This window comes from Plectropomus leopardus, chromosome 19, assembly GCF_008729295.1.
Source record: "Plectropomus leopardus isolate mb chromosome 19, YSFRI_Pleo_2.0, whole genome shotgun sequence".
Classification (NCBI taxonomy): Eukaryota; Metazoa; Chordata; class Actinopteri; order Perciformes; family Serranidae; genus Plectropomus; species Plectropomus leopardus.
In genome coordinates this window covers 14,579,158-14,600,490 of record NC_056481.1, presented here as the reverse complement: position 1 = coordinate 14,600,490, position 21,333 = coordinate 14,579,158, and the positions used below count along the sequence as shown (strand labels likewise).

The 21,333-nt window shown below is 39.4% G+C and overlaps 1 protein-coding gene across 1 annotated transcript; it reads left to right on the top strand.

Annotated features, from left to right (window-relative positions):
- Positions 1–5,649: 5,649 nt before the first annotated feature.
- Positions 5,650–21,048, top strand: LOC121958678 (G protein-activated inward rectifier potassium channel 1-like). Its single transcript, XM_042507765.1, has 3 exons — positions 5,650–6,318; positions 19,735–19,951; positions 20,375–21,048. The coding sequence occupies exons 1-3, from the start codon at positions 5,650–5,652 to the stop codon at positions 21,046–21,048; spliced, it is 1,560 nt and encodes a 519-aa protein (XP_042363699.1).
- The last annotated feature ends 285 nt before the right edge of the window (positions 21,049–21,333 follow it).

Below are 21,333 nucleotides of genomic sequence, written 5' to 3'. Positions count from 1 at the left end.
GAAGACAAACATGGCGACGTGCAACTCTTTGTCTCTGTATGTTATTCAGGACACATGAGAGGATACATTAACATTTCTCCCTGTTATTAAAAATTTCAAATTGTTTAATTAGAGTCAGGCCTATGTGTCACGGCAGTTATTACAACAGTCTATATACTGATGAAAATATTGATAAGAAATTGCTTTTTAATGAACAGTGGTCCTCATTTATAGTTGCCTCTTTTTTGTGTCCCCCCCTCCCTTGTTTTTGCTTTTCTTTGTTTGTTTGTAGTTTCTTTTTTTCTCCTTTGTTTTTAGCTTTAGTTTATATTTTATAATTATTACTGTTTTTGTCAAACTTGTATATCAGTATCAGTATATTACTTCTCAAAACCCATTTTTATTGACTTGCATTTATGTGATGTTGTCTTTTTATTTCCTTCATTTCTTTTCTTTTATCTTTTTAATTTATGTTTTATCTATTTTATTTCCTTTTATTTATGGTTGTATTGCTTTTATGCCATATAAATAAAGTTAGTATATTAAATCATAATCTTTCTTATGCTCTTTTCAGTAGACCATACACGGTAAAGTTTGAGGCATATGCCGAAATAATAGTTACATTGTGGTAAGTAATATTATCATTGAAGATGTACTTAGTAGTGTTGAATATGGACATGAGAGGACAAAAAGTATAAGTATGTAATCTATATTGTGAACATCTCCTCTTTTGTGTGTTCTATGTGTTGAATAAAGAAAAAGTTTACCAAAAAAAAATGCTATTCCAAGACAGGCAACCGCGCATGCATGCACCCCTGTCCAAAGGAATTATTTGCAAATGAAATCATCATGGGCTGTACTTTTCGAGCTGGCATATTTGGTCTGATTTTTATGGTGACACACACACTTTGATGTGCTTGGCTGTGTTTTACACTTAGTTTTTTCTTATGTCAATGATTTTGTCAAGTCATTACAATATTAACTTTTTACCGTTTATTAATGATTTTTGATTTATGATCTATGGATGCAAGGTGTCCTTGAGTACTTTGAAAGGCGCTGATAAATAAAATGTATAATTTTTTTTTATATAAGAGAAGGAGATGGCCGGGGTGTGACTGTTTTGTGGAAAAACTAATTATATAATGATGTAGATTAAGAAAATGTATGTAACTTGAATGGGTCACATTTGGAAGTTGCCTGATTAACTTAAAGTATCAGTTCATCCTTACACAAAAATACATCAGTGGATAACTAACCAGGCAAAGCAGACAACCACCCCGCAGCTTCCTCTTGGGCCCCAAAATCAGGCCTCAGTGTGAACTGATTTCAGGTAATTAGAATAATTACAAATTTCATTGTGGAATTTGCACCTCTGTAATATATTGAGAGTCCCTGTGTCCTCACATTGTGCACATTCCTAAATAAAAGCTGATAGTATCAATCAGGGCCCAGTCTCTACCCTCTTACATCTTCATTCCTTAAATTGAATAGAAACATTTCTGTTTGTGTGTGATAGACTCACAATAAAGAGAGTTTCCTTTCCTTTTAAATGTTGAGGCACTACTTTTGTTTCTTGATAGAACTGGTTGTTTTTATTGCTTACATAATAATCCTTAAGAGCTTTCCTTTCTCCACTCATGCATTTTCATTTGATATTTAATATCAGAAAATAAGAGAAAATTGAGGACACTGTTTTTTTGCAGTTCATGTGGCTCCCGCCACGTGTTTTTCTGCCAAGAGTCGAGCAAAAACAGTCTTGAAGCAGAACATTTTATCTTTAATTATTAGCTGAATAATCACATGGTTTTCATTATGCATTTCCCATTTATCAGATTGATGACTTACAGTCAGTTCATGGTATGTGCATCAGAGGAGCTTAAAGCAATAAAAACAAATTATAAAATAACAGTTTAATATGACGGCAGTGTATTACTTTTGAGCTGAATCATCTGATCCCTCCACTGCTCGAACTATGTTAAAGATACTGTATACAGAAGTACACAGACCTGTAATGTGTGGTATATATTATGGTAAATCAAAGCCTATATCTGTTAAACAAACAAACAAAAAAACAACAACCCCCCACAAATTTAAAACAGTAGATATCTGAGTAGCTATTTCTTTCATTTGAGGCCACTGTTCAAACAAAAATCATCACTTTCATTATTTTCAAAAACATCAGGCAGTAAAAGTGGTTTTCCATTTTTTTTAATTGCCATTTATTCTGTACACACTCCTGATACCGAACAACTCATTTCCTGCTGGCCTGGGACTAAATCCAACTGGATGTGTTCCTCTGTTGGTTCTCCCAAACAGCCTCATATTTCTTTATATCCAGCTAATTAAAACAGAAAGGTAAGTGGGCTGTTGCAAGAGTGTGAGATTACAATGACAATGATGAAGCAAATACAGGGGAAATCATAATGTTGCCATTATCTGCTTTCAAGGAGCTCTGGTACAATCGTACTATTGCAAACACACACAAAACAGAGATGGTGTTGATAAAATCGCTGCCCACATTAGAGCGACTCAGCCCCAAAGGGAACACCAATGATTCCAATTGTGTAAATAGCTTTTACAAAAAATAATCATATTCATTTAATCCTCATTTTGTCTACAGACTTCCAGGCATGTCCCAAGTCTGACCTGGGGGCCAATTATGGCCCTCAAATCAATTTTAACCCTTTGAAGCCTTGAGTGACATCTTTAATCTAAAGTGACTTTAATCTATAATTATCAAAATTACATATTTATAATTATGTTAGAAATGTATTATATTTTTCCAGGTCATTTCTGTATTTTTGTTCTTAACTTTTTTCTTTCCTAACTATTTTGCCAATCATTTTCTTATACTTGCATTGTTACTTTTTGGGTCATTTATTCTTTTATTGCTCATATTTTTGAAAAAAATAAATAAATAAAAATAGAGCCAATTCAGGCTTTGGTGGGCTAAATGGCCCTCAAGCCTGACTTTCAAAATATGTAATATGTAGCCAACCACACAATATTGGATAATCAAGCAATATCACTTTGCATTTTTTTGTTCGCCTCACAAGAGCAGGACTGTTATACAGTTTGCAAATATGTACCAGTTGGGAACTGCACAGGCATAACTAACGTTTTTTTTAACAGCCACCTAACAGCAGACATTCCCTGTAAGGTGGCCGACACAGCTGCAGCAAAGAGGCAAATGCGACTGTGAGGACCGCTGCTTTCAGGAGTGGTGAACAGCTGAATACCTTTTCACTGAACGATGAAACTGTTGTGTCTGTCTCATTTGTATTGCACTTTTTAAATCTGATGCAAGAACCAGCTTGTCCCCAGATACTTTCCGCATGATCTAAACTGGCCCCTAAAAAAGTTTGGACACACCTGATACACCATGACTAGCCACAACATTGAAACTGCTGACAGATGAAGTTAATAACATCGATCATCTCATTACAGCGCAGTGTTCTCAGGGCATTGACTTGGCCTCCAAAGTCCCTCGATTTCACTTTAATCGAGCATCCGTGGGACGGTCAGGTACCCCAAAGGTCCTGTGTCCATAACTTGACAGGTCAGAGCCAAATCTGATTCATGGTGGGGCATCTGACCTGTTGAGGCATGATCACAGGACCTCTGCGGGCGTCCTGTGGTGTCTGGCAGCCGATAGTTTGAATCCTGTGGGTTGCAAGGCGGGGTACCAGCACGTCCCACGGATGCTCAATCAGTCTGAAATCTGAGGAGCAGGTCGATTCCCTGAGCTCTTTGTCCATTCCTGAGCTGTCTGTGAGGTGTGGCATGGCGCATTGTCCTGCTGTGTGTGAGTACGTATCTAAACAAACCCCTGAGTACAAATAAAGTTAAAATGTGTGTAAAACATACAGAACAAATTCAATTAATTAGCCTACAGTTCAAAGGCAAGATATATAATGTTCAAACTATTACATTTATAGCTTTTTGTAAATATACTATACTCATTCTGAATTTGATTCCTGCAACACGTTCCAAAAAAGTTGAGACGGGGGCATGTTTACCACTGTGTTACATCACTTTTTTCTTTAAAGGTGTGCCAGGGGAAGCTTGCCTAAGGGGCTGAATGCACTAGGCTTTGGAAAAATGTTAAATGAAAAAATGTGGACGTACTAATACTTATGTCTCCCACTATATATTGAAAAGCATTTGCAAAGCTGCATCCTGTCTTAATATATGATTAACACAGCGTTCAATTACATAGACATGTACCTATAGATAGATAGACAAGGAGAGATACAGGGGAATTTCTATAATTTGAGGATATTTCGGGCTTAGCTGGGCCTCAGAAGGGGTGTCCAAAGGAATTTCACTCTGAAAACACATTAAAATAATAACTCTGAATTGTAATTAGAAAAGTATTAGTAGTTGGTAGTAATTAGTACCAAGTACAGAATAGGCCTATTTATGTTATCATTAAACTGATGTATTAACCAGAGCTGGATAGTGATAGTTGAATAGTGAGATAAGCATATTTATGTTAACAATGACTGAATGTCATTAAGTAAATTTATAGTACAAGTATGAATGAAAATATCATTATATCCATGTTTTTTTAAAAAAAGAATTAGGCCTATCTGTCTGTTTGTCTGTCTGTCTTTAGCTTTGTTGCCAATTTCTATGCAAATGGGCAACGCTGAGTAACACAAACTGTATTCAGATTCCTATGTTTACACACTTGGTTGGCCAATAAAGCTGATTCTGATTGATTTGATAATATTTCCATAGTGACTTGGCATGAAGCCAGCTTATAGTTGTTTTGTTGAGACATCTCCTCACCATGTGTCTGTCACAGTGACTTCAGATGGAGTATTCTGTAGTTGGATTTATATATAATTTGGTTGCATTATGTACAAATATTGGCATTGCCTCAGGTATACTTCCACTGCAGTAACACTAGAGGGAACCAAAGAGCCGCCGATCACCACAGTGCCTTTAGAGTAACCAATTTTATGGTACAGTGTTCTCAAGATAGAGATAATTAGACACAAGGAAACATATTTAAAAGTAATGTGGGGGGAAAAAATAAAACGACAGACCGAAAGGCTGCCCGAGGTTGATTTCACTGTTACATTGTTTGCTTTTGATGCTTCTACCTGATTACAGGCCAGAACAGCAACACAAAAACTGTTCCCCCTCTGTACCCTCACATCAGCTCCCTCCCTCCGTGAAAGAGGAATTATCCACCCGTGCTGCAATTCGTCTACAATCTTTAATTTGAAGTCACTCCTACCAGAGCGCGTTCCCTCAAGCACAAGTGCGCACTGTAGCCTGCTTATTCACATTCACAGGTCTATTGAAGCAGCACCTCAGTGGATCTCAGCACCAAGGACAAACAGCCTTTCAATCGAGCTGTCTGAATGCAGCTTTTGTTTTACGCGTTTTGTTGAAGGTGTTTTTTTCCCCTCCATGGATGAGACCTGAACAAAAAGTTGGCACTTGCAGCTTTGCGTAAAAGGACCGCGTGTGAATCATGCATTGCGCAGAATCTCTGCTCACTTAATTTACACGGGAGAGGCGCATCTCTACCTCACGGGATGCGAGTCGCGCGCTGACTGTTACTGCATGGTTTTTGGGCACGGGGTACCAAACTTGCTTAAAGAGCCTGATTCTGCACAAGTATTGATCGCTTGTCACAATTAAGTGATTGATACAATGTCAGCCTTGCGGAGGAAATTTGGCGAGGACTACCAGGTGGTAAACACCAACCAGAGCATGACTTTTTCCGCACCGGTGAAGAGGAAGAGGCAGCGGTTTGTGGAGAAGAACGGCCGCTGCAATGTCCAGCACGGTAACCTTGGCGGGGAGACCAGCCGGTACATCTCGGATCTCTTCACCACGCTGGTGGATCTCAAGTGGCGCTGGAACCTGCTCATCTTCATCCTCACTTACACAGTTGCATGGCTGGTCATGGCTTCAATGTGGTGGGTGATCGCATATATCCGAGGCGACCTGAGCCACGGCGGCCACGACTCGTCCTACACTCCATGCGTCGCCAACGTGTACAACTTTCCCTCCGCGTTCCTGTTTTTCATCGAGACGGAGGCGACCATCGGCTACGGCTACCGCTACATCACGGAGAAGTGTCCGGAGGGGATAATCCTCTTCCTCTTCCAGTCGCTGCTGGGCTCCATCGTGGACGCCTTTCTCATCGGCTGCATGTTCATCAAGATGTCGCAGCCCAAGAAGCGCGCGGAGACGCTCATGTTCAGCCAGGACGCGGTGATTTCGCAGCGGGACGGGAAGTTGTGCCTCATGTTCCGAGTGGGGAACCTGCGCAACAGCCATATGGTGTCCGCGCAGATCAGGTGCAAACTCATCAAGGTAGGCTACAAGTTACACAGTCACTACACAGATAGGCACCAGTGGCATGTCCAGATATTTTTTTTTTTTTTTTTTGGGTGGCCCAAGTGGGGCACTGACTTATGCAGGGGTGGCATGAAGTACGAAGGCTGCTGCAGACAAATGTGTGTGCATAGCTTTAATTTACTTTTCATTTTTGTCTCCACTACCCATACCTACTTTAATTACTAGCATTGCAGTGCCTTACATCCCTGTTTATAGTTAAGTTTAAAAGATAAACTGACACAACAGAGTGACACCACACACGTAAAATAACACTTTCATATGTTATTAAAGACATTATTACTCCAAGAGTAAATAACAGATATAAAGTGCCAGTAAAATTAAAGTGCCAAAAACTGAAATAAATAAGCCAATGTGGGAAAAAAAAACTTTTTCAACTGTTTTATCAGTTTATTTGTATGTAAAATTAGTCATGCTTGACACTACTGGCATTTTACCAAAAAAAGATTGTCCAATTCCATGTGCACTTAACATCTAATTCTGGAGTTTTGGGGCCAACATGGACTCTCAGCATCATCTTTAATTTTTGTTAAGTGACAATAAATATTTGTAATATGACAGAGTAGCGCATAACAGCATACATCACAATTTTATGGCACCTAGTAGCTTAAAAACCTGCTGGTTTCACTGCAAAAATGTCCTATTTTACCTGTACTCACTCAAAACCATTTCCCATAAAAAGTGTTGAAAAAATATTTTGGTTATAAGTCAAAGCATCAATAAAAGCAACTCCCCATAACATTTTTGTTGTTATACCCTTATTATTTTAGATGCAGTTCTCGTATTACAACATAAGAAATCAACACCTCATGGCTTTCCTGGAAAGTTCTGTGAACAGTCTGTTGTTTTTTTTAACTCTTTGCCCTGCCCATATTAGTTATCTTAAACCAATAAAAAATAATTGTCATGTAAAGCACAATTTATAAAAACACCTCAAAATCATGTCTGGTGGCTGCCTGCTATTATTTAGAAAGCCCAAGATGTAAAACCTCATTTGTCCCACTTAACCTGATGTCCCACATTACCTGACTTCACACTAATTGACAGTCGCTTAATTTGTTTGGAAATTGCTCATTGTGTTTTGTAAGTGCTTTCCAAGTCATGCGTTGAATTCCATTCATCTCCAGAATTGATTGTATTCCCTGAGGGTCTCTATGATTTGCAGAAGCTATACGGTTTTAACGTGAGGCTCCAACATAAGACGTACTATAATGAGTTACCGTTTATCCCCTGCAGCAACTACGTCAGATTTGTCCCGGACACATTATAGTGTTTCTGCTGAGTGTGTTGCCTGGTATACAGCCTGCAGAGTGGCTGTAGTAAGTTCAACCTCTGCTTCAACTGTCCACAGAGGAGATGAATGGGCCCCCAGGGGACAGTAGGTGGAAAACAAGGCGTATTGACTAAAAGATCAATTGAACCAATTCCTTTACTGAGTGGGCCACAGTTTGGTAAAGACTTTCTCTGAAGGTCAGTCTTGCCTGAAGACGAAAACGCCATTAATGTGAAGCACAGAAAGCTATCCATACCTTTGTATGAGGGGTATTTCAGTGCTGAAGGAATCCTGAGGATGAAAGGAGCCGAGGCAGCTGCTGGCTATGATAAAAAAAGAGACATTTGAGTGTTACCTTCACATCTGAGGGAGACTTGAAACTGCAGTGTCAATCAGTATTTCCTTAATCACACCTGGATGTTGTTTTGTTTAAATCACCAAATGTGTTCCTGAAGTCTCAACAACATTTTTTGTTCTCTGCAGAATGAATGACTGAAAGCTGGACAGCCCTTATTTTCTAATATGTCTAAATTCTTGTCCATGCACCACAATCCATCACATCAAATTTGATCATAGGCAGATTTTTTTTTGTGTTTTATGTACCATCATAGGTGTAATAATAATAAATACATTTTATTTCTAGAGCACTTTTCACAGCACACAGAGACACTTTGCATAAGTTAAAATGTGAAGCGCAACCCTGACAGAGGTCCTAACTATGCCCTTACTGTCCTAAAATCCTTGAAATATCCTGGAATCCTAGAAACCTCCTAAAACCCCAAAGACGTGCTAAAATCCTAAAAATGTCATAAAATCTGAGAAACGTCCTAAAATCTGAGAAACGTCCTAAAATCCTAGAAACATAGAAATGTACTTATATCCTAGTAATGTCTTGAAATCCTAAAACATGTATGGGGCTGCTGCAACTGGCCCCTGGCCTTCTGTAATTTTCCAAAAGTGAAGAATGCCAAATTAGCAGAGGACTTTTATTTTGACAAAATTAAAGCAATTTATTCCATTAAATGCTGCAGAAAAGGCACAAAATGGTACACAAAAAAGTGTGTTTAGAGGACTCTCAAACTCCGTTTCAAACTGTGTCCCTCAACGTCAAAACAAAACGCACACCTTTGAGGAAGCCCCACATTTTCTCACTATAGCACTGAATGTCTTTTACATGAAATCTACTTGCTCCATTCTAAACATCAGCGGATATCTAAAGGACAGCGGTGCTTTGTTGTGACAGGGAGAGTTAGTCGTGCTTTAGTCGTCTCTGCGGAGTAGCGCGATGATCTCAAGTGACAGCTTACTTTCTGAACCTCGAGGGAGAGTCACCAGAAAGCTCCCAGCATGTTAATATGGTTTTAATGCTTTGTACTGCGCTCAGATTTTATCCAGGCATATGATATCATAAAAAACATGTTTTTTGTTTAACCATTTTTCATTTGATTAGAGTAAAAGTATCCATTAGAGAAATAAAAGTCAGCCATTTCACACATTAAAAGCCACGACTCAATAACTTATTATCGCTAATGATCCAGCTTTCTCTGGAATGAGTTTTATTTCATTTTGTTATCATTTGCCTTTTAATTAACAGCCTAGAAAGGGAAAGACAAATATTGTTTGTTAATTGCAATTAATCAACACAGCATCATAGAGGCACAAATGCTATATCATCAACTTTTCTTCCTCTACAGAGGCCAGTAGTCACATCGAGCATGTTTAATATTCTGTAACAATCGTCTATGATGCTTTAAATGGCTTATTTCAAACAGAATGAAAACAGCAGTATATTCACCCGTGGGCCATGCTGTCATGTTTGACCTTGGTCAAAATTGTCTGTGTGCCAACATCACAGATATCACTTTAGTAGAGTTAACTCTTTAAATGGCTAATGGAGGCACTGCAGATTTCTTCTTAGAGAATAATTGTTAGGATCATTTAAATTAGGATCTCATCCTTACTTGTCATAATTTGCTGCTTGGGCAGAAACCCCAGGCATTGCTGAAATAATGCTGGGGACAGCCTTTTGTGTTGCATAACATAGACGGGGCCGGTAATAAGAAGGGGTCGGCAGCTAGGCAACAAATCTACTGGTTTCTGTTAGAAAATGATGCTGGTTGACGTTAGTCATGTGAAGCAACTGGTGTAAGGGGTTAACAGTTAGGGTTAGGCAACAAAAGTGCCGGGTTATTGTTAGAAGATAGTAGATGTCACCCAAAAAAAAAAAAAAAAAAAAAATTGGAGTGCCACAAAAATGGTTACAAAGGCAGCAGCATGACGTTTGTCGTGTGAGGCAACTCATGTAAGGCAACAAAGCGTCTTGGTTACGGTTGGGAGAACATTATGGATGTCGATATAAAAACACCTAGCTTTTAATGGCACAAATGTGGTGGTAAGAAGGAGTTTGACGGTTAGGGAAAAGATCAGGGATGTTGCTAAAAAACACACCCAGCATTGTGACACCAATGCTGCAAAATCTCCATAGACCTCCATGTTAAAATACCAAACGTTACAGCAGAAATAAACATGTTCAGAGCCTGGTTAAAAAAAAAAAGGTCTCTGTAGCCTATTCAACACTCATGACAACTTTACAGGAAGTGATTTTTTTTTAACTCACCGATTTACATTTTATTAAGGCCAAAAGTAATACATTATATAAGGGCGGGGCCACTTGAGTGACAGGCTGTCTGTTAGGCGTTGCTACAGTCTGTGAGTCAGATCCAGCCCTCCCGCCGACTTAACGACTGAATTGCTGACCTCGAGGCTTCAAAGCGGCATAACACAAACCAACAGGTGGCGTTACTTTCGCTACATCCATTCCATTATTAATACAGCTGATATAAAAAAGCCCCGTGTCTCACGCTAAAACTCAACAGTGCCCCCGGCGTCTTTATAGTGACACTGTGGACACTGCCCAAGCAGCGCATTTTGACACTCTGGGAATGAGGCCAGGCTGTCTAAGGTTTAAGATATAGTAATACCGTATTTTATGTCGTTTCTTCGTTTTAAAGGCTGCATTACAGTAAAGCGATTTACCTAATCAGTCATTATATCCGCATGACTGAAGATTAGTTATCAAAAATCTCAACGAGGGAATATTTTGTGAAACCCACGACATCACCGCAACGTTGAGGCATTTCATGAGAAACAGGATTTTTTGCTTTCCTCCATATCTTCCATACTTAATTTTGATCATAGCCTTTATTTGACACATAAAGGCTCAGTGGAAAATTTGTAGTGTGAGCAGGTCTGATTCACAACATGAGAAGCAGAGCAAACTGCTGCAGTGCTGTTGCAGAGTACATACATCACCAGTACTTTGGCTACACTGCACCTTACTCAATCTTTACCTCTTAAGGTGTTTTTTTTTTTCTTTTTTAAAGGAAACAAACCTGATGTGCTTAATATAATTACTGCAACAGGGAACGCTTGTTGTTTGAAGTGTTCTCACCCATCTGTTTTCCCGTTTTTTTTTCAGTTCAGCAGACCTTGGCTTTCTTTCAACGATTAGTTGATTAGATTTATGTGATGATCCTGATCTGGGATTTCTGCCAGTAAATGATTATCTTTCATTAAACTATCTTTTAAACCACAACTATTTGCATATTGGTGGAAGGTCAGACATTCAGGACTTCGCTAATTATCTGCTTTAAAAGCATCACATTCATGTTCGATTAATCCTGCCTCGAGGACAAACAGTTAATTATCAGAATGTGCTTTCTTTTTTAAAGTCAAACCTTTGTGTTCTTTAGATTATAGATTAAATGAGTCTTTAAGGGCACCACTGTTGCCTCGCTGCTGAGCAGATGCAGTATTGTAATGTGTCTTTGAAAGTATACATTAACAGACACAGTATTGTTTTACAGCCCGTAAAGCTACGCCATTGAGGCATCAGACTGTACAGTGAGGTGTGGTAGAGTAAAATGACTCTACATCACCCCATAGTACTATACGTCACCGTGGAAACAATGCAGCGGCATGTGTTCAGGTAATGCACAGCTCAAGGTCACTGTCAAATGGGATGCCCACAAAGCTGACGGGAGAAATGAGACATGCAGTAAATCCTAATGATGGAGCTGTGTAAATGTACGGTGGCATGGCAACTGAAATCAATTTTCAGGGTGAAGCACAGGTTGTAAATTCTTATGGGACCTGGATACCTGGGTAAACTTTCTGCACTCATGTTATTTACGATGCAATGTAGTTATTATGCAGGAGGGCATCTGTAACTTTTTAATCTTTCATAGAACAACAAACCTGTCATTTGCTTAAAAAAGATGGTGTGTTTGTATCAATAACTCACATGAGCACATTATGGTGAAGCATATTTTGGAGCAGTAATTGAACTGTTTTCAACTTTATTTTGTTCACACACTTTTTATAATGATTCAGGAAGCAGTGATAGAAGACTTTTATCTCAAGACTCACAGTTTGTCTACATAAGTGTCAGCCGTGATATTGCCAAGTTTTTATGAAATATTTTGTAAGAACCAAAAAAGCTTGCAGACTTTTGAGCACTCAATTTATCACCTTCCAGCATCCATAAACTGTAGGTACAGCTGCTGCTGCTGCTGCTGCTAGTGTCCTCTGATTGGCGGTCAGCTGTTTACCTCCATTCATTTTATCAATTAAAGTTCTATCTGAATAAAGGCAAAAAGCCCCCCAAGAAATCTTTAAAAACAAGAAAAGATGTTTTTGCTTTTCTTCCGATTGGCCCGCGATAGACGGTGATCGACATTTGGTCCTTCCAATCACCTTCTAAGTATTTTTTGAAAGCTTTCCAAGGAGTTTCCGTTGATGGCTTCTGAGATGGTTCAGTTTAATGGACAATCTGGCACATTAGGTTAGTGAAGAATACAAATCACATGGAATCAGATCTTTTCTATTCTGATTTGGGCCACTTTCTGATGTGGCCTAAATCAAATACAAATCAGATTTTTTTTGCAATGCGACCCCAGTCTGAACAGTCATATTTGAATTCTTTCGACTTCTTTGTCACTCCAAACAGACATTAGTCACAATTCTGTGTTTGCTGGAGTCACTCAGGGAATAAGACATGACTACTCACCAAAAGTGAAGCCAAAACATCTTGATCGCCCCCTGGTGGCTGGCTACAGTATTAATCATAAACACCGCTGCCTCCATGTTAGCAAATGGGACACAGGCTAAACTACAAACTCAAAGTACACATCAATGAATATTTCCCAAAGATTGATTCTGTCATTTTAGTCAGTTCTTGAATGAATGTTGAAGTGTTTGTTTTTTTATGTTTAGTTTGAATTAGTTATTGGATGCTAAAAAAGGGGGTTTTGGTGACAAGATTGACAGCTGTGTGTCAATCAGTGTGCTCACGATAGATCGCATGGCGGGTACCTTATGCCACGAAGACTGGCACTGCTTAGACTCTGACTCCAAATGACATCACCAGCAAAAGATGGCAGTGGCTGCATGGAGGGTATTTTGGCTTCATTTTTGTACAGTGCGAGGAGGTAGAGATGTGTTATCCATCTTTATATACAGTCATTGCTCCATAAGAAGTAGCAGCTATTACTCCACAAAAAAACATATTTAGCCATTTGTCTCTCTTTGTCCTCATCATCACAAATTTACTGGCTTCCACTGCACATTAACTTATAAATGAAGCCCTGAACACTGATTTACTCCTGTACAGTGTAGCGTGCTGCGTGTCACGCTTTGTTATTTTTTGTGTTGCATGTGTGGGTCAGTTCAGTACCGTGACTGCTTCACTGTGCAATCTGAGATTGGCCACATTTAAAAAATAATGTGAAGCCAAAGAAAAAAAAAAATCTGATCTCTTAATAAATCCACATTGAGCACTAAGGCTTGCAGTGTGAATGTACTGTAGATAACAAATTTATCAGCAGAAACATTATTCCTTGGCAAGACGGCGCATTTCTCTACATTCATAATGCATATCGACTTAAAAAGATAACTGTCCTTGAATTTCAATTAATATTAATGCAGATTCCATTAATAAATAAACACAATGCAGCACACTGACCCCTGCAGCACTTGCAGATTATGATTTTAATGTAAAGACACATGCATGTGCTTTGCCAGCGAAGCATGGAGGAAACACACTCGTCTTAGTAGGCAAAAAAATGCTCAAACCAAAAAACAAAAACACAGAGACAGAGCGACAGCTGGGTGGTGCTCATCAGCGTCAACAGAGGCTCGTCTCAGTAAGTTGGTCCACAGCAGGAGATAAGAGATCTAGTTGTAGCAGAGAGACAGACATGTATGCAGGCGTTAAGCTAGACAGGCTTGCAGACATGTCAGCATGACCCCCCCTCCCCACATCTGCCATCGTCTAAGTCTGAAGGACGAGCAGAAACAGAGATAAAAAGAAAGACGGTTGAATTAGCCTTAATGGCCCTGTCAACAGATTGGAAACGGCAGCTCGAGTGTGACGTCCGTGTGAACATTACGTTTGATGTTCGCCTCAAAGGTTCCAGCTGGACACACAAATACGCATTAAAGATACATAATGTACACACACGTCTTTCTACACTTCATTGTTTGTGTGTCTTTGCATCGCTTTCACATACACTAACACAGAGGAGGAAGTGAGTCACCAGGATTCGAGGAGCTGCTTTCACTCAACCTGAATCTCAGGTGGCTCAGTAAATTAAGCACTCCCTCTATATCAGGTCCTCTTCCAAAGGCCATTAATTCCCCCCTCGTGGCACAGACTGTTTAGCAGCAGTAAGAGAACACACAAAGCTTTCACCTTGTTAAAAGCATCCAGCGTCGGGCAGCTTTCTTCCTACTTGGCAGAGGTATAATTTTGTTGCAATGAAGCTGTGAAAAGTATCTGAAAAATAGCGGCGTCGCTTTCTAGAATTGGCTTAAATACGACTTCCCAGGAAATTGGTTTCCAATCTCATTGGCTTGTATGAGCGCTGCTGACAAATGGGACACCTGCCTGCAGTGTGGCAATGACAATTTACATTTTGAAATGATTGTGTGAGATAAATAAATTCATACATAATCACGACAGGCTTTTGTAAATTATTTTAATTGCTCCTCCCACAAGACAGAGGAAGCTTTTCCAGAAGATCAGCGGCAAAATGGAAAAAATCTATTGTAGAAGCATTACACTCGCATTTAAATGTTATGTGTGCCTGTTTTTTTGCCTTCGATCTAAAAGGTGCTGCAGGGGGATGGAGCATGAAGCTGGTTAATTAACTAGACAAAAAGTTCAAGTTAATTAAAATATCACATCTAAATATAAATACCTGAAGGATCATCAAACAGCAAACCTATTCGTAATACAGATTTTTAACATATAAACACCATATATAACAATGACCATTAACAATGCTCTGCCGAAAAAATCGATTTCAATGTACATTTAAAGCATTTTACCCAAAAAGCTCATTCTAAGGCAACAAAACAACATTTTTTTCAGGCGATTATAAACTAATAAAAACATCATATTCAGTTAATGCAAATATATCCCCCTGAATCTTTTGCATAATGCAGGAAACAGCTAGCCTTGCTCTGTCTGAATATAGCTAAATCATTTTTTATATGTATTAAACACCTTACAACATGATACTTATTGAACCTTAAAAAAGCTGGTGGGTGGATTTTGTTATCTTTGTATAGAGCCAGGCTGTTTCCAGTCTTTATGCTAAGCTAAGCTAAGCTAACCACCTGCTGGTTGCAGGTTTATAATCACCCTAAAAACATAAGAGTGGTACTGATTTTCTCATTTGTCTCTCACCAAGAAGGCAAGAAATAAGTATATTTCTCTTAACAATTTATTTTACTCTAAGTATGGATTCAGACCAAAACCCTGTGTTGGCATTCTTTTACACTTTTGTTACTGACGAAAAAGGCAAATTGAATTCATAATATTTTATTCATCACATGATTATACAATACAGACTCAGGTAGATTAAAGGAAATGCCGGTGGCGTGGATTTTTTTTTTTATAGTTTTTCTTCTTTTTATTGAAAATCTATACCCAGGCGAGGACACTTATCAACACTGTCCTGTTTTGCAAAAACATCCGCCTGTCTTTCTTTGGCAGTGTCATTCTGATATAACTTCAGTAGACATGCGACATAGGCTCCCTGTCTGCATATTTCGGGAGCGCCCATCACTGATACATCATGATGGGTGACACTTTCCCCCAGCAAGCCAGGGATCTGTGGGCACAGACGTCTTCCTGTGAAATGTCGCACCCTTCTGTCCTCAACATCACTGTGAATACAAATGACAGTTTGTTTGCCATCTGTGGACCAAGTGGCTCTTCACTCAAAGGGCCAGGGAGGCTACACTCTGCATACAAGTTTACATGAGACAGCACAGACAGCTATTTGAATTGAGCCGCACCAGAATATTACATAGTTTCTGTTAAAAATGCAAACTCTTATTATTCTTTTGCTTTGATTCGCTCATACTAATAGCAGAATTTGAATGGGTTGAAGCAGGGTTTATTATTTTTGTCCTTCTGGGTGAAACAAACACATTTACCTTTGTAAATCATTCACTCTTGATGTTAAGAGGTTTGCAATTGCAATCTCCCTAATCCCATGTTTTCATTTAACAGCTAAAAGAGTACTTTATTTGATTAGGCTCAGTTTCCTGAGAGCCAGCACTAGTGTCTTCTCCATAATCTAATGATACTTGTCTAAGAGGCCAGGCTACCACAGAGAGTTTTAAAGAACTCTAATGTGCTGGCAATGAGAGTAAAAGACTAGTGATTAGTTATTTGTTACACCTTTATTCATGTTTTTACCCAGCATGTCTGCCAGTAAGTGTGTAGAGAAAAACATGAAGGTCCTAGGAAGACCTTTTTAGTCTTGTTGCCTCTTCTGGGTGTATTGTTCTGCCATCTATCATTTCGCCAAATATGTTAAAATGTTAATTTCTTTGTATTTTGACATCAAAATCCACCCATCACTGCCAAAAGTGTCAAGAGTTTTTTGTTGACTCATCCAACTCTCAGAGGCAAATAAACACAGATTCAGCCAGCCTCTTCCATTTTACAAAAAACGCAGGTCTGTTGAGCAAACTACTCAGAGGTTGTCCACATACAACGTGTGATACGTTACAAAAAGTTATGGACATGTTATGTATGATATCTTAAAAACTAGTGCCCCTGCCGGTTAGGTTAGCTTTAGGAAAAGAATACTGGCTGGGCTAACGTTACAGTGGTATACTGATTTTAAGATGTGCCATAATATGAAAATTGATGATTACCGTACAGAGTACATTTGCTCATATATCGTAATGATCTCCTATATTTTACCTTTTTTTTTTTTCAAAGGGAAACTTTTTATACATACTTCCATTAAAAAAAGTTTCAGTTATTTAAGTAAAAGTAATAAAGCATTTTTTCAACAAAAAAACCCATTCTGATTTCATTCCTTTGTGCCAATTGTGTTATATAATAATATATACTGAAATGGTTATCATACTGAAATCACTTTAATCCCGTTGCAACATAAGTTGGGTATTGTCAAGTTATGCAGGCATGTAATTTAACATAACTCAATGTTAACTTTTAATTTTACATGGGACCTCCTTAAACTAACGATTATTTTCATAATAAAACTTTCCTCAATAAAAAGTACAACAAATGGTTGATAAATGTTATAAAAATAAATATAATTAAACCAAGCAAAAATTTGAAAGGTGGGCGCTAATGCACTTAAGGCTGATGCCATCTGCCATTAAAACCGAGGAAGAAGACCAGAGCATCCACCAAGGCTTACCATCACCAAGTTAATACCATCACCAGGTTAAACTTTAAGGAATAATCATTTCACAATTATGATTATAGTTATTGTTATCAGCTTAATTTTTGGCCATTTCTGTTACTCGGCCCCTCTTTAAACAGCGCCACCTGACTGCTTCCTTTGCTCATATTAGGCTGCACAGCCTGCAGCGCGTAGGTCATGTGATCACAGCCCCCTGGCTCGCAGTTACATGGGTTATTTACATGGTTGGTACTACAAAGGAGAAACACTGAATAAGAACAACCTGATTTAGGTGCCATCATTTTGCAGCAACATCAATATAAAGCCTGAGGCTCAGGACAAAAATGTGCCCCTCTTCCTCCCTCCCCCATTATTGTGCTAATGGAAGCAATCCTGACTAACTACTATCACCTCTAGTTTGGAGGCTTTGTCCTGCAGCTTTTGTGCTCTAAAATTAACACTCTGCTCGCTGTAAGTCCCACCCCATCGTCCGATTCCATGTTTGAGCACAGAGGAAAATTGCCTTCTCAAAGCTATTTCATGGAAACCTTAACACAGGTTCAGTTACATTCCCATCAGGGTTACATACACACATATTATCCAACAAAACTGTCCTGGCTGGTGAATTGGCCTCGTAGACTGCACAGCAGTCACCCTCAGGCAGGGTCATAAAACCCCTGAAGCTGCATCGATGAAACCTTTTAATTTTTTTTTTTTTTTTGTAAACAAAGACATGCCTTGAATTTTGAATGCAGTCCATTTGCTCTCTTGCTCATCCTGTGGTGTATAGTTTGCCTAACAGACTGTATTATAAAAATCACAGTAATGACTGTGCATTTTAAAGAAAACATCAACATTTTTGGAAATACCCTCAATAGCTTTATAGCCAACAGCTGGATAAGAAGACTGATAGCAGTAATCAGGCCAGTGACTTGGATGAAGTGACTGAGCTGAAACTTGTGAGGGGACAATATTTTTTCATAAAATAAACGTCATCGATTTAAACAATCAATAGTCGCAGAAAGGCTACATAACAACAGCAAAGGGCTACTGTTTCAAAATAAAGGAATACATTTTGTCACATAAGAACGCAGCACAAGCAGAGTGCTAAACATATTTTGAATTTATGAACAATTCCCTTCCTCTATGAGGCACTTAGAAACAGCTGTTTTAGGCTTGTTTGTGGATTTGTTTCAATGGAGGGATTAACTGAATTTACAATCTGCCGAAACTGCCTTTTTTTTCTGGCACCCAGCTGTGGCACATCCAGAGAAAAGGAAACTTGCAGATTTTTTCCATGTGAAGCGCACGGCTTTCAGCAAAAATAGACCATTACGTTGACATTGCACCACCTCTCACTACAGTTTCAATGTCTTCATCTGTCACAGACGTGAGGAAATACATAAATTTCTGTTTCAGTCAACCTTTTCCTGTTTCTGTTTCGAAAAAAACCCTCTGACAATTTTTCGGTCGACAGAATCCCAGAATCCCCTCAGTTGTCGACACAAGGCATTTTACTGTGAAATATCTGCAGGGCTGTATTGTTAATTCAGCAGCTTGCATGGCTTTATAAATGAGAGGAGTATGTGCTTTTAATTGTGGAAATACAGTAGCTATAACAGCAGGCAACTCTGCAGCAGCACCACAGCAAAGCTGCCGTTAGTGTGGACACCACATGTGTGTTAGGCACAGCAGTCCGGTGGGGTTGCCATCATGCATTACTCACACATGCAGTGTGCAGCCACGAAAATCAAGCAACTTAAGACACCAAACTAAGTTATGTGTTCTGTCTGTCTGTCGACCTCCTCCGCTCTGCTTCAGCACTGCGGACAGTGCCGCACCTACACACAACAAACAGCGCTATCCATGGTTCTGAAACAACAGCTAAGAAGTAGGCACATTTATCTCAGCCCATAATTTATTTATTTTTTGCTGTTATGAAACAGAATTATTATAATTTTCTAACACTTCTTCCTGGTCATTTAGTCATTTTTTTATTTTATTTTATAGTTTGTTTATTTAAATCATTTTCAGGTAATTTTCTTGTACTTTTTTTGTTGTTTTTTTTTTACAATTCTTTTGTTAATTTCATTGCCTTCTTCCCATGTTATTGACAAAAGTCAATTTTCTTAGGTTACAAAGGTTTAAACCACAAACATTTATTTGGATGGTTTTTATTTATGAAGTTCAATAATTCATGGTTGTTTAATTCAACATTACACACTCAGTGGTCGGTATTCAGTTGCTAATAAAATGATTACTATTATTTGCCTGTAAAGCCCCGAGCTCTGACTCCAATGTAGAGGAGAAAGTTGAAGAACAAATAAAAATGTAAATGTCACATGTCCTAATTGTTTGTGTTTCCAGTCTCGGCAGACTCCAGAGGGCGAGTTCCTGCCTCTGGACCAGTGTGAGCTGGATGTGGGTTTCGGGACGGGGGCAGACCAGCTCTTCTTGGTGTCGCCTCTTACCATCTGCCACGAGATCAACACCAAGAGCCCGTTCTTTGATCTGTCGCAGCGCTCACTCATGAACGAGCAATTTGAGATTGTTGTCATCCTAGAAGGCATCGTAGAGACCACTGGTATAAGAGCAAATTATAATTTGAAATATATATATATATTTTTTCTAATTACATTGAATGAACTTCTCATGCCCTAATCATTCATTTCATCACCATTTGGCCTGTAGCAGAGAGCATTTCTCAGTAATATAAAATAAAATATTTAAAGGAATGTTTAATTTCATGGTCTTTAATTATTCAATAGCACAAGCTCCTCTCTGTCTTTTTTTTTATATATATATGTCTCTGTCTGTGTTTTCCCTGAAGCAATTTTCCAGTTTTTAACTCTGCTGCATGCCATCGGCTGTGTGTCCATTTTTATTTAATAGCCCACTTTTTGACAATTTTCTTCGTAATGTTACAGTGCTTTTAGTCACCTCCTTTTTGCCTTTTTCTTGTATTTGAAACACTTCTCTACACTTATGTCTTTTCTCTCTTTCCTAGGTATGACATGCCAGGCGAGGACATCTTACACCGAAGACGAAGTCTTGTGGGGCCATCGTTTCCTCCCTGTCATGTCACTGGAGGAGGGCTTCTTCAGAGTCGACTATTCCCAGTTCCACAACACCTTTGAGGTCAATACGCCTCCCTACAGCGTCAAAGAGCACGAGGAGAAGTCCTCATTGACGTCGCCAAACTCTCTCCCCGTTGCGCCCACCCCGTCCTCCCCACAGCTGGGTAACGGAGGCCGCGGAGGCCGGAGAGAAAGGCTCCTGTCAGCCGACTATGCAGACCACGTAGAGGACCAAGCCTCCAGGCTGCCCAGCAAACTCCAGCGCATGAGCTCAACCAAGGAGGAGCACCTCTGGAGGGGACTGAAGACGGGGCCAGCCTTGCCTGGGGGGAAGGCCTCCAGCACAGGAGACCTCCCTCTTAGTATTCAGCGGCTGAGGTCCAGCTCCATCCCAGTTGTGAGGCAAGGACAGCTGGAGGAGCAGGTCCAGCTGCTGTCCTTGGATGGAGATGCCGAGGAGGGTGAGATGGAGAAACACAGACTGCCAGCAGCCATTAGCACCATCACTGCTCCAACCCCGACCCCAGTCCAGATCCCTTTGGTAGGGAGTCGGCCAGAGGACAATCTGCCCGCCAAACTGCGCAGAATGAACGCTGACCGCTGACTTCTGCAGAGTACTTTTAAGACTTTCGAAAAATCGAATCAGGCTTGATGGGCATTGCATATAAATAAAGACTACTGTGATATAACTTATTTTTTTCCGCAGATTTTGGCCAGTATTTTACATTTACTTATGGGCTCTCTACTTAGTTGTCTAATGCCACAAATAGAAGGACAACGCCAATAAGCCATCCATCCGCTCATACTGTGAGTCATTTTTGATAGATCACCATCTGTGCCCCCCACTGACTTCTAACACTTCTGCCCTTGTGCTTGTTCCTTTCACTTA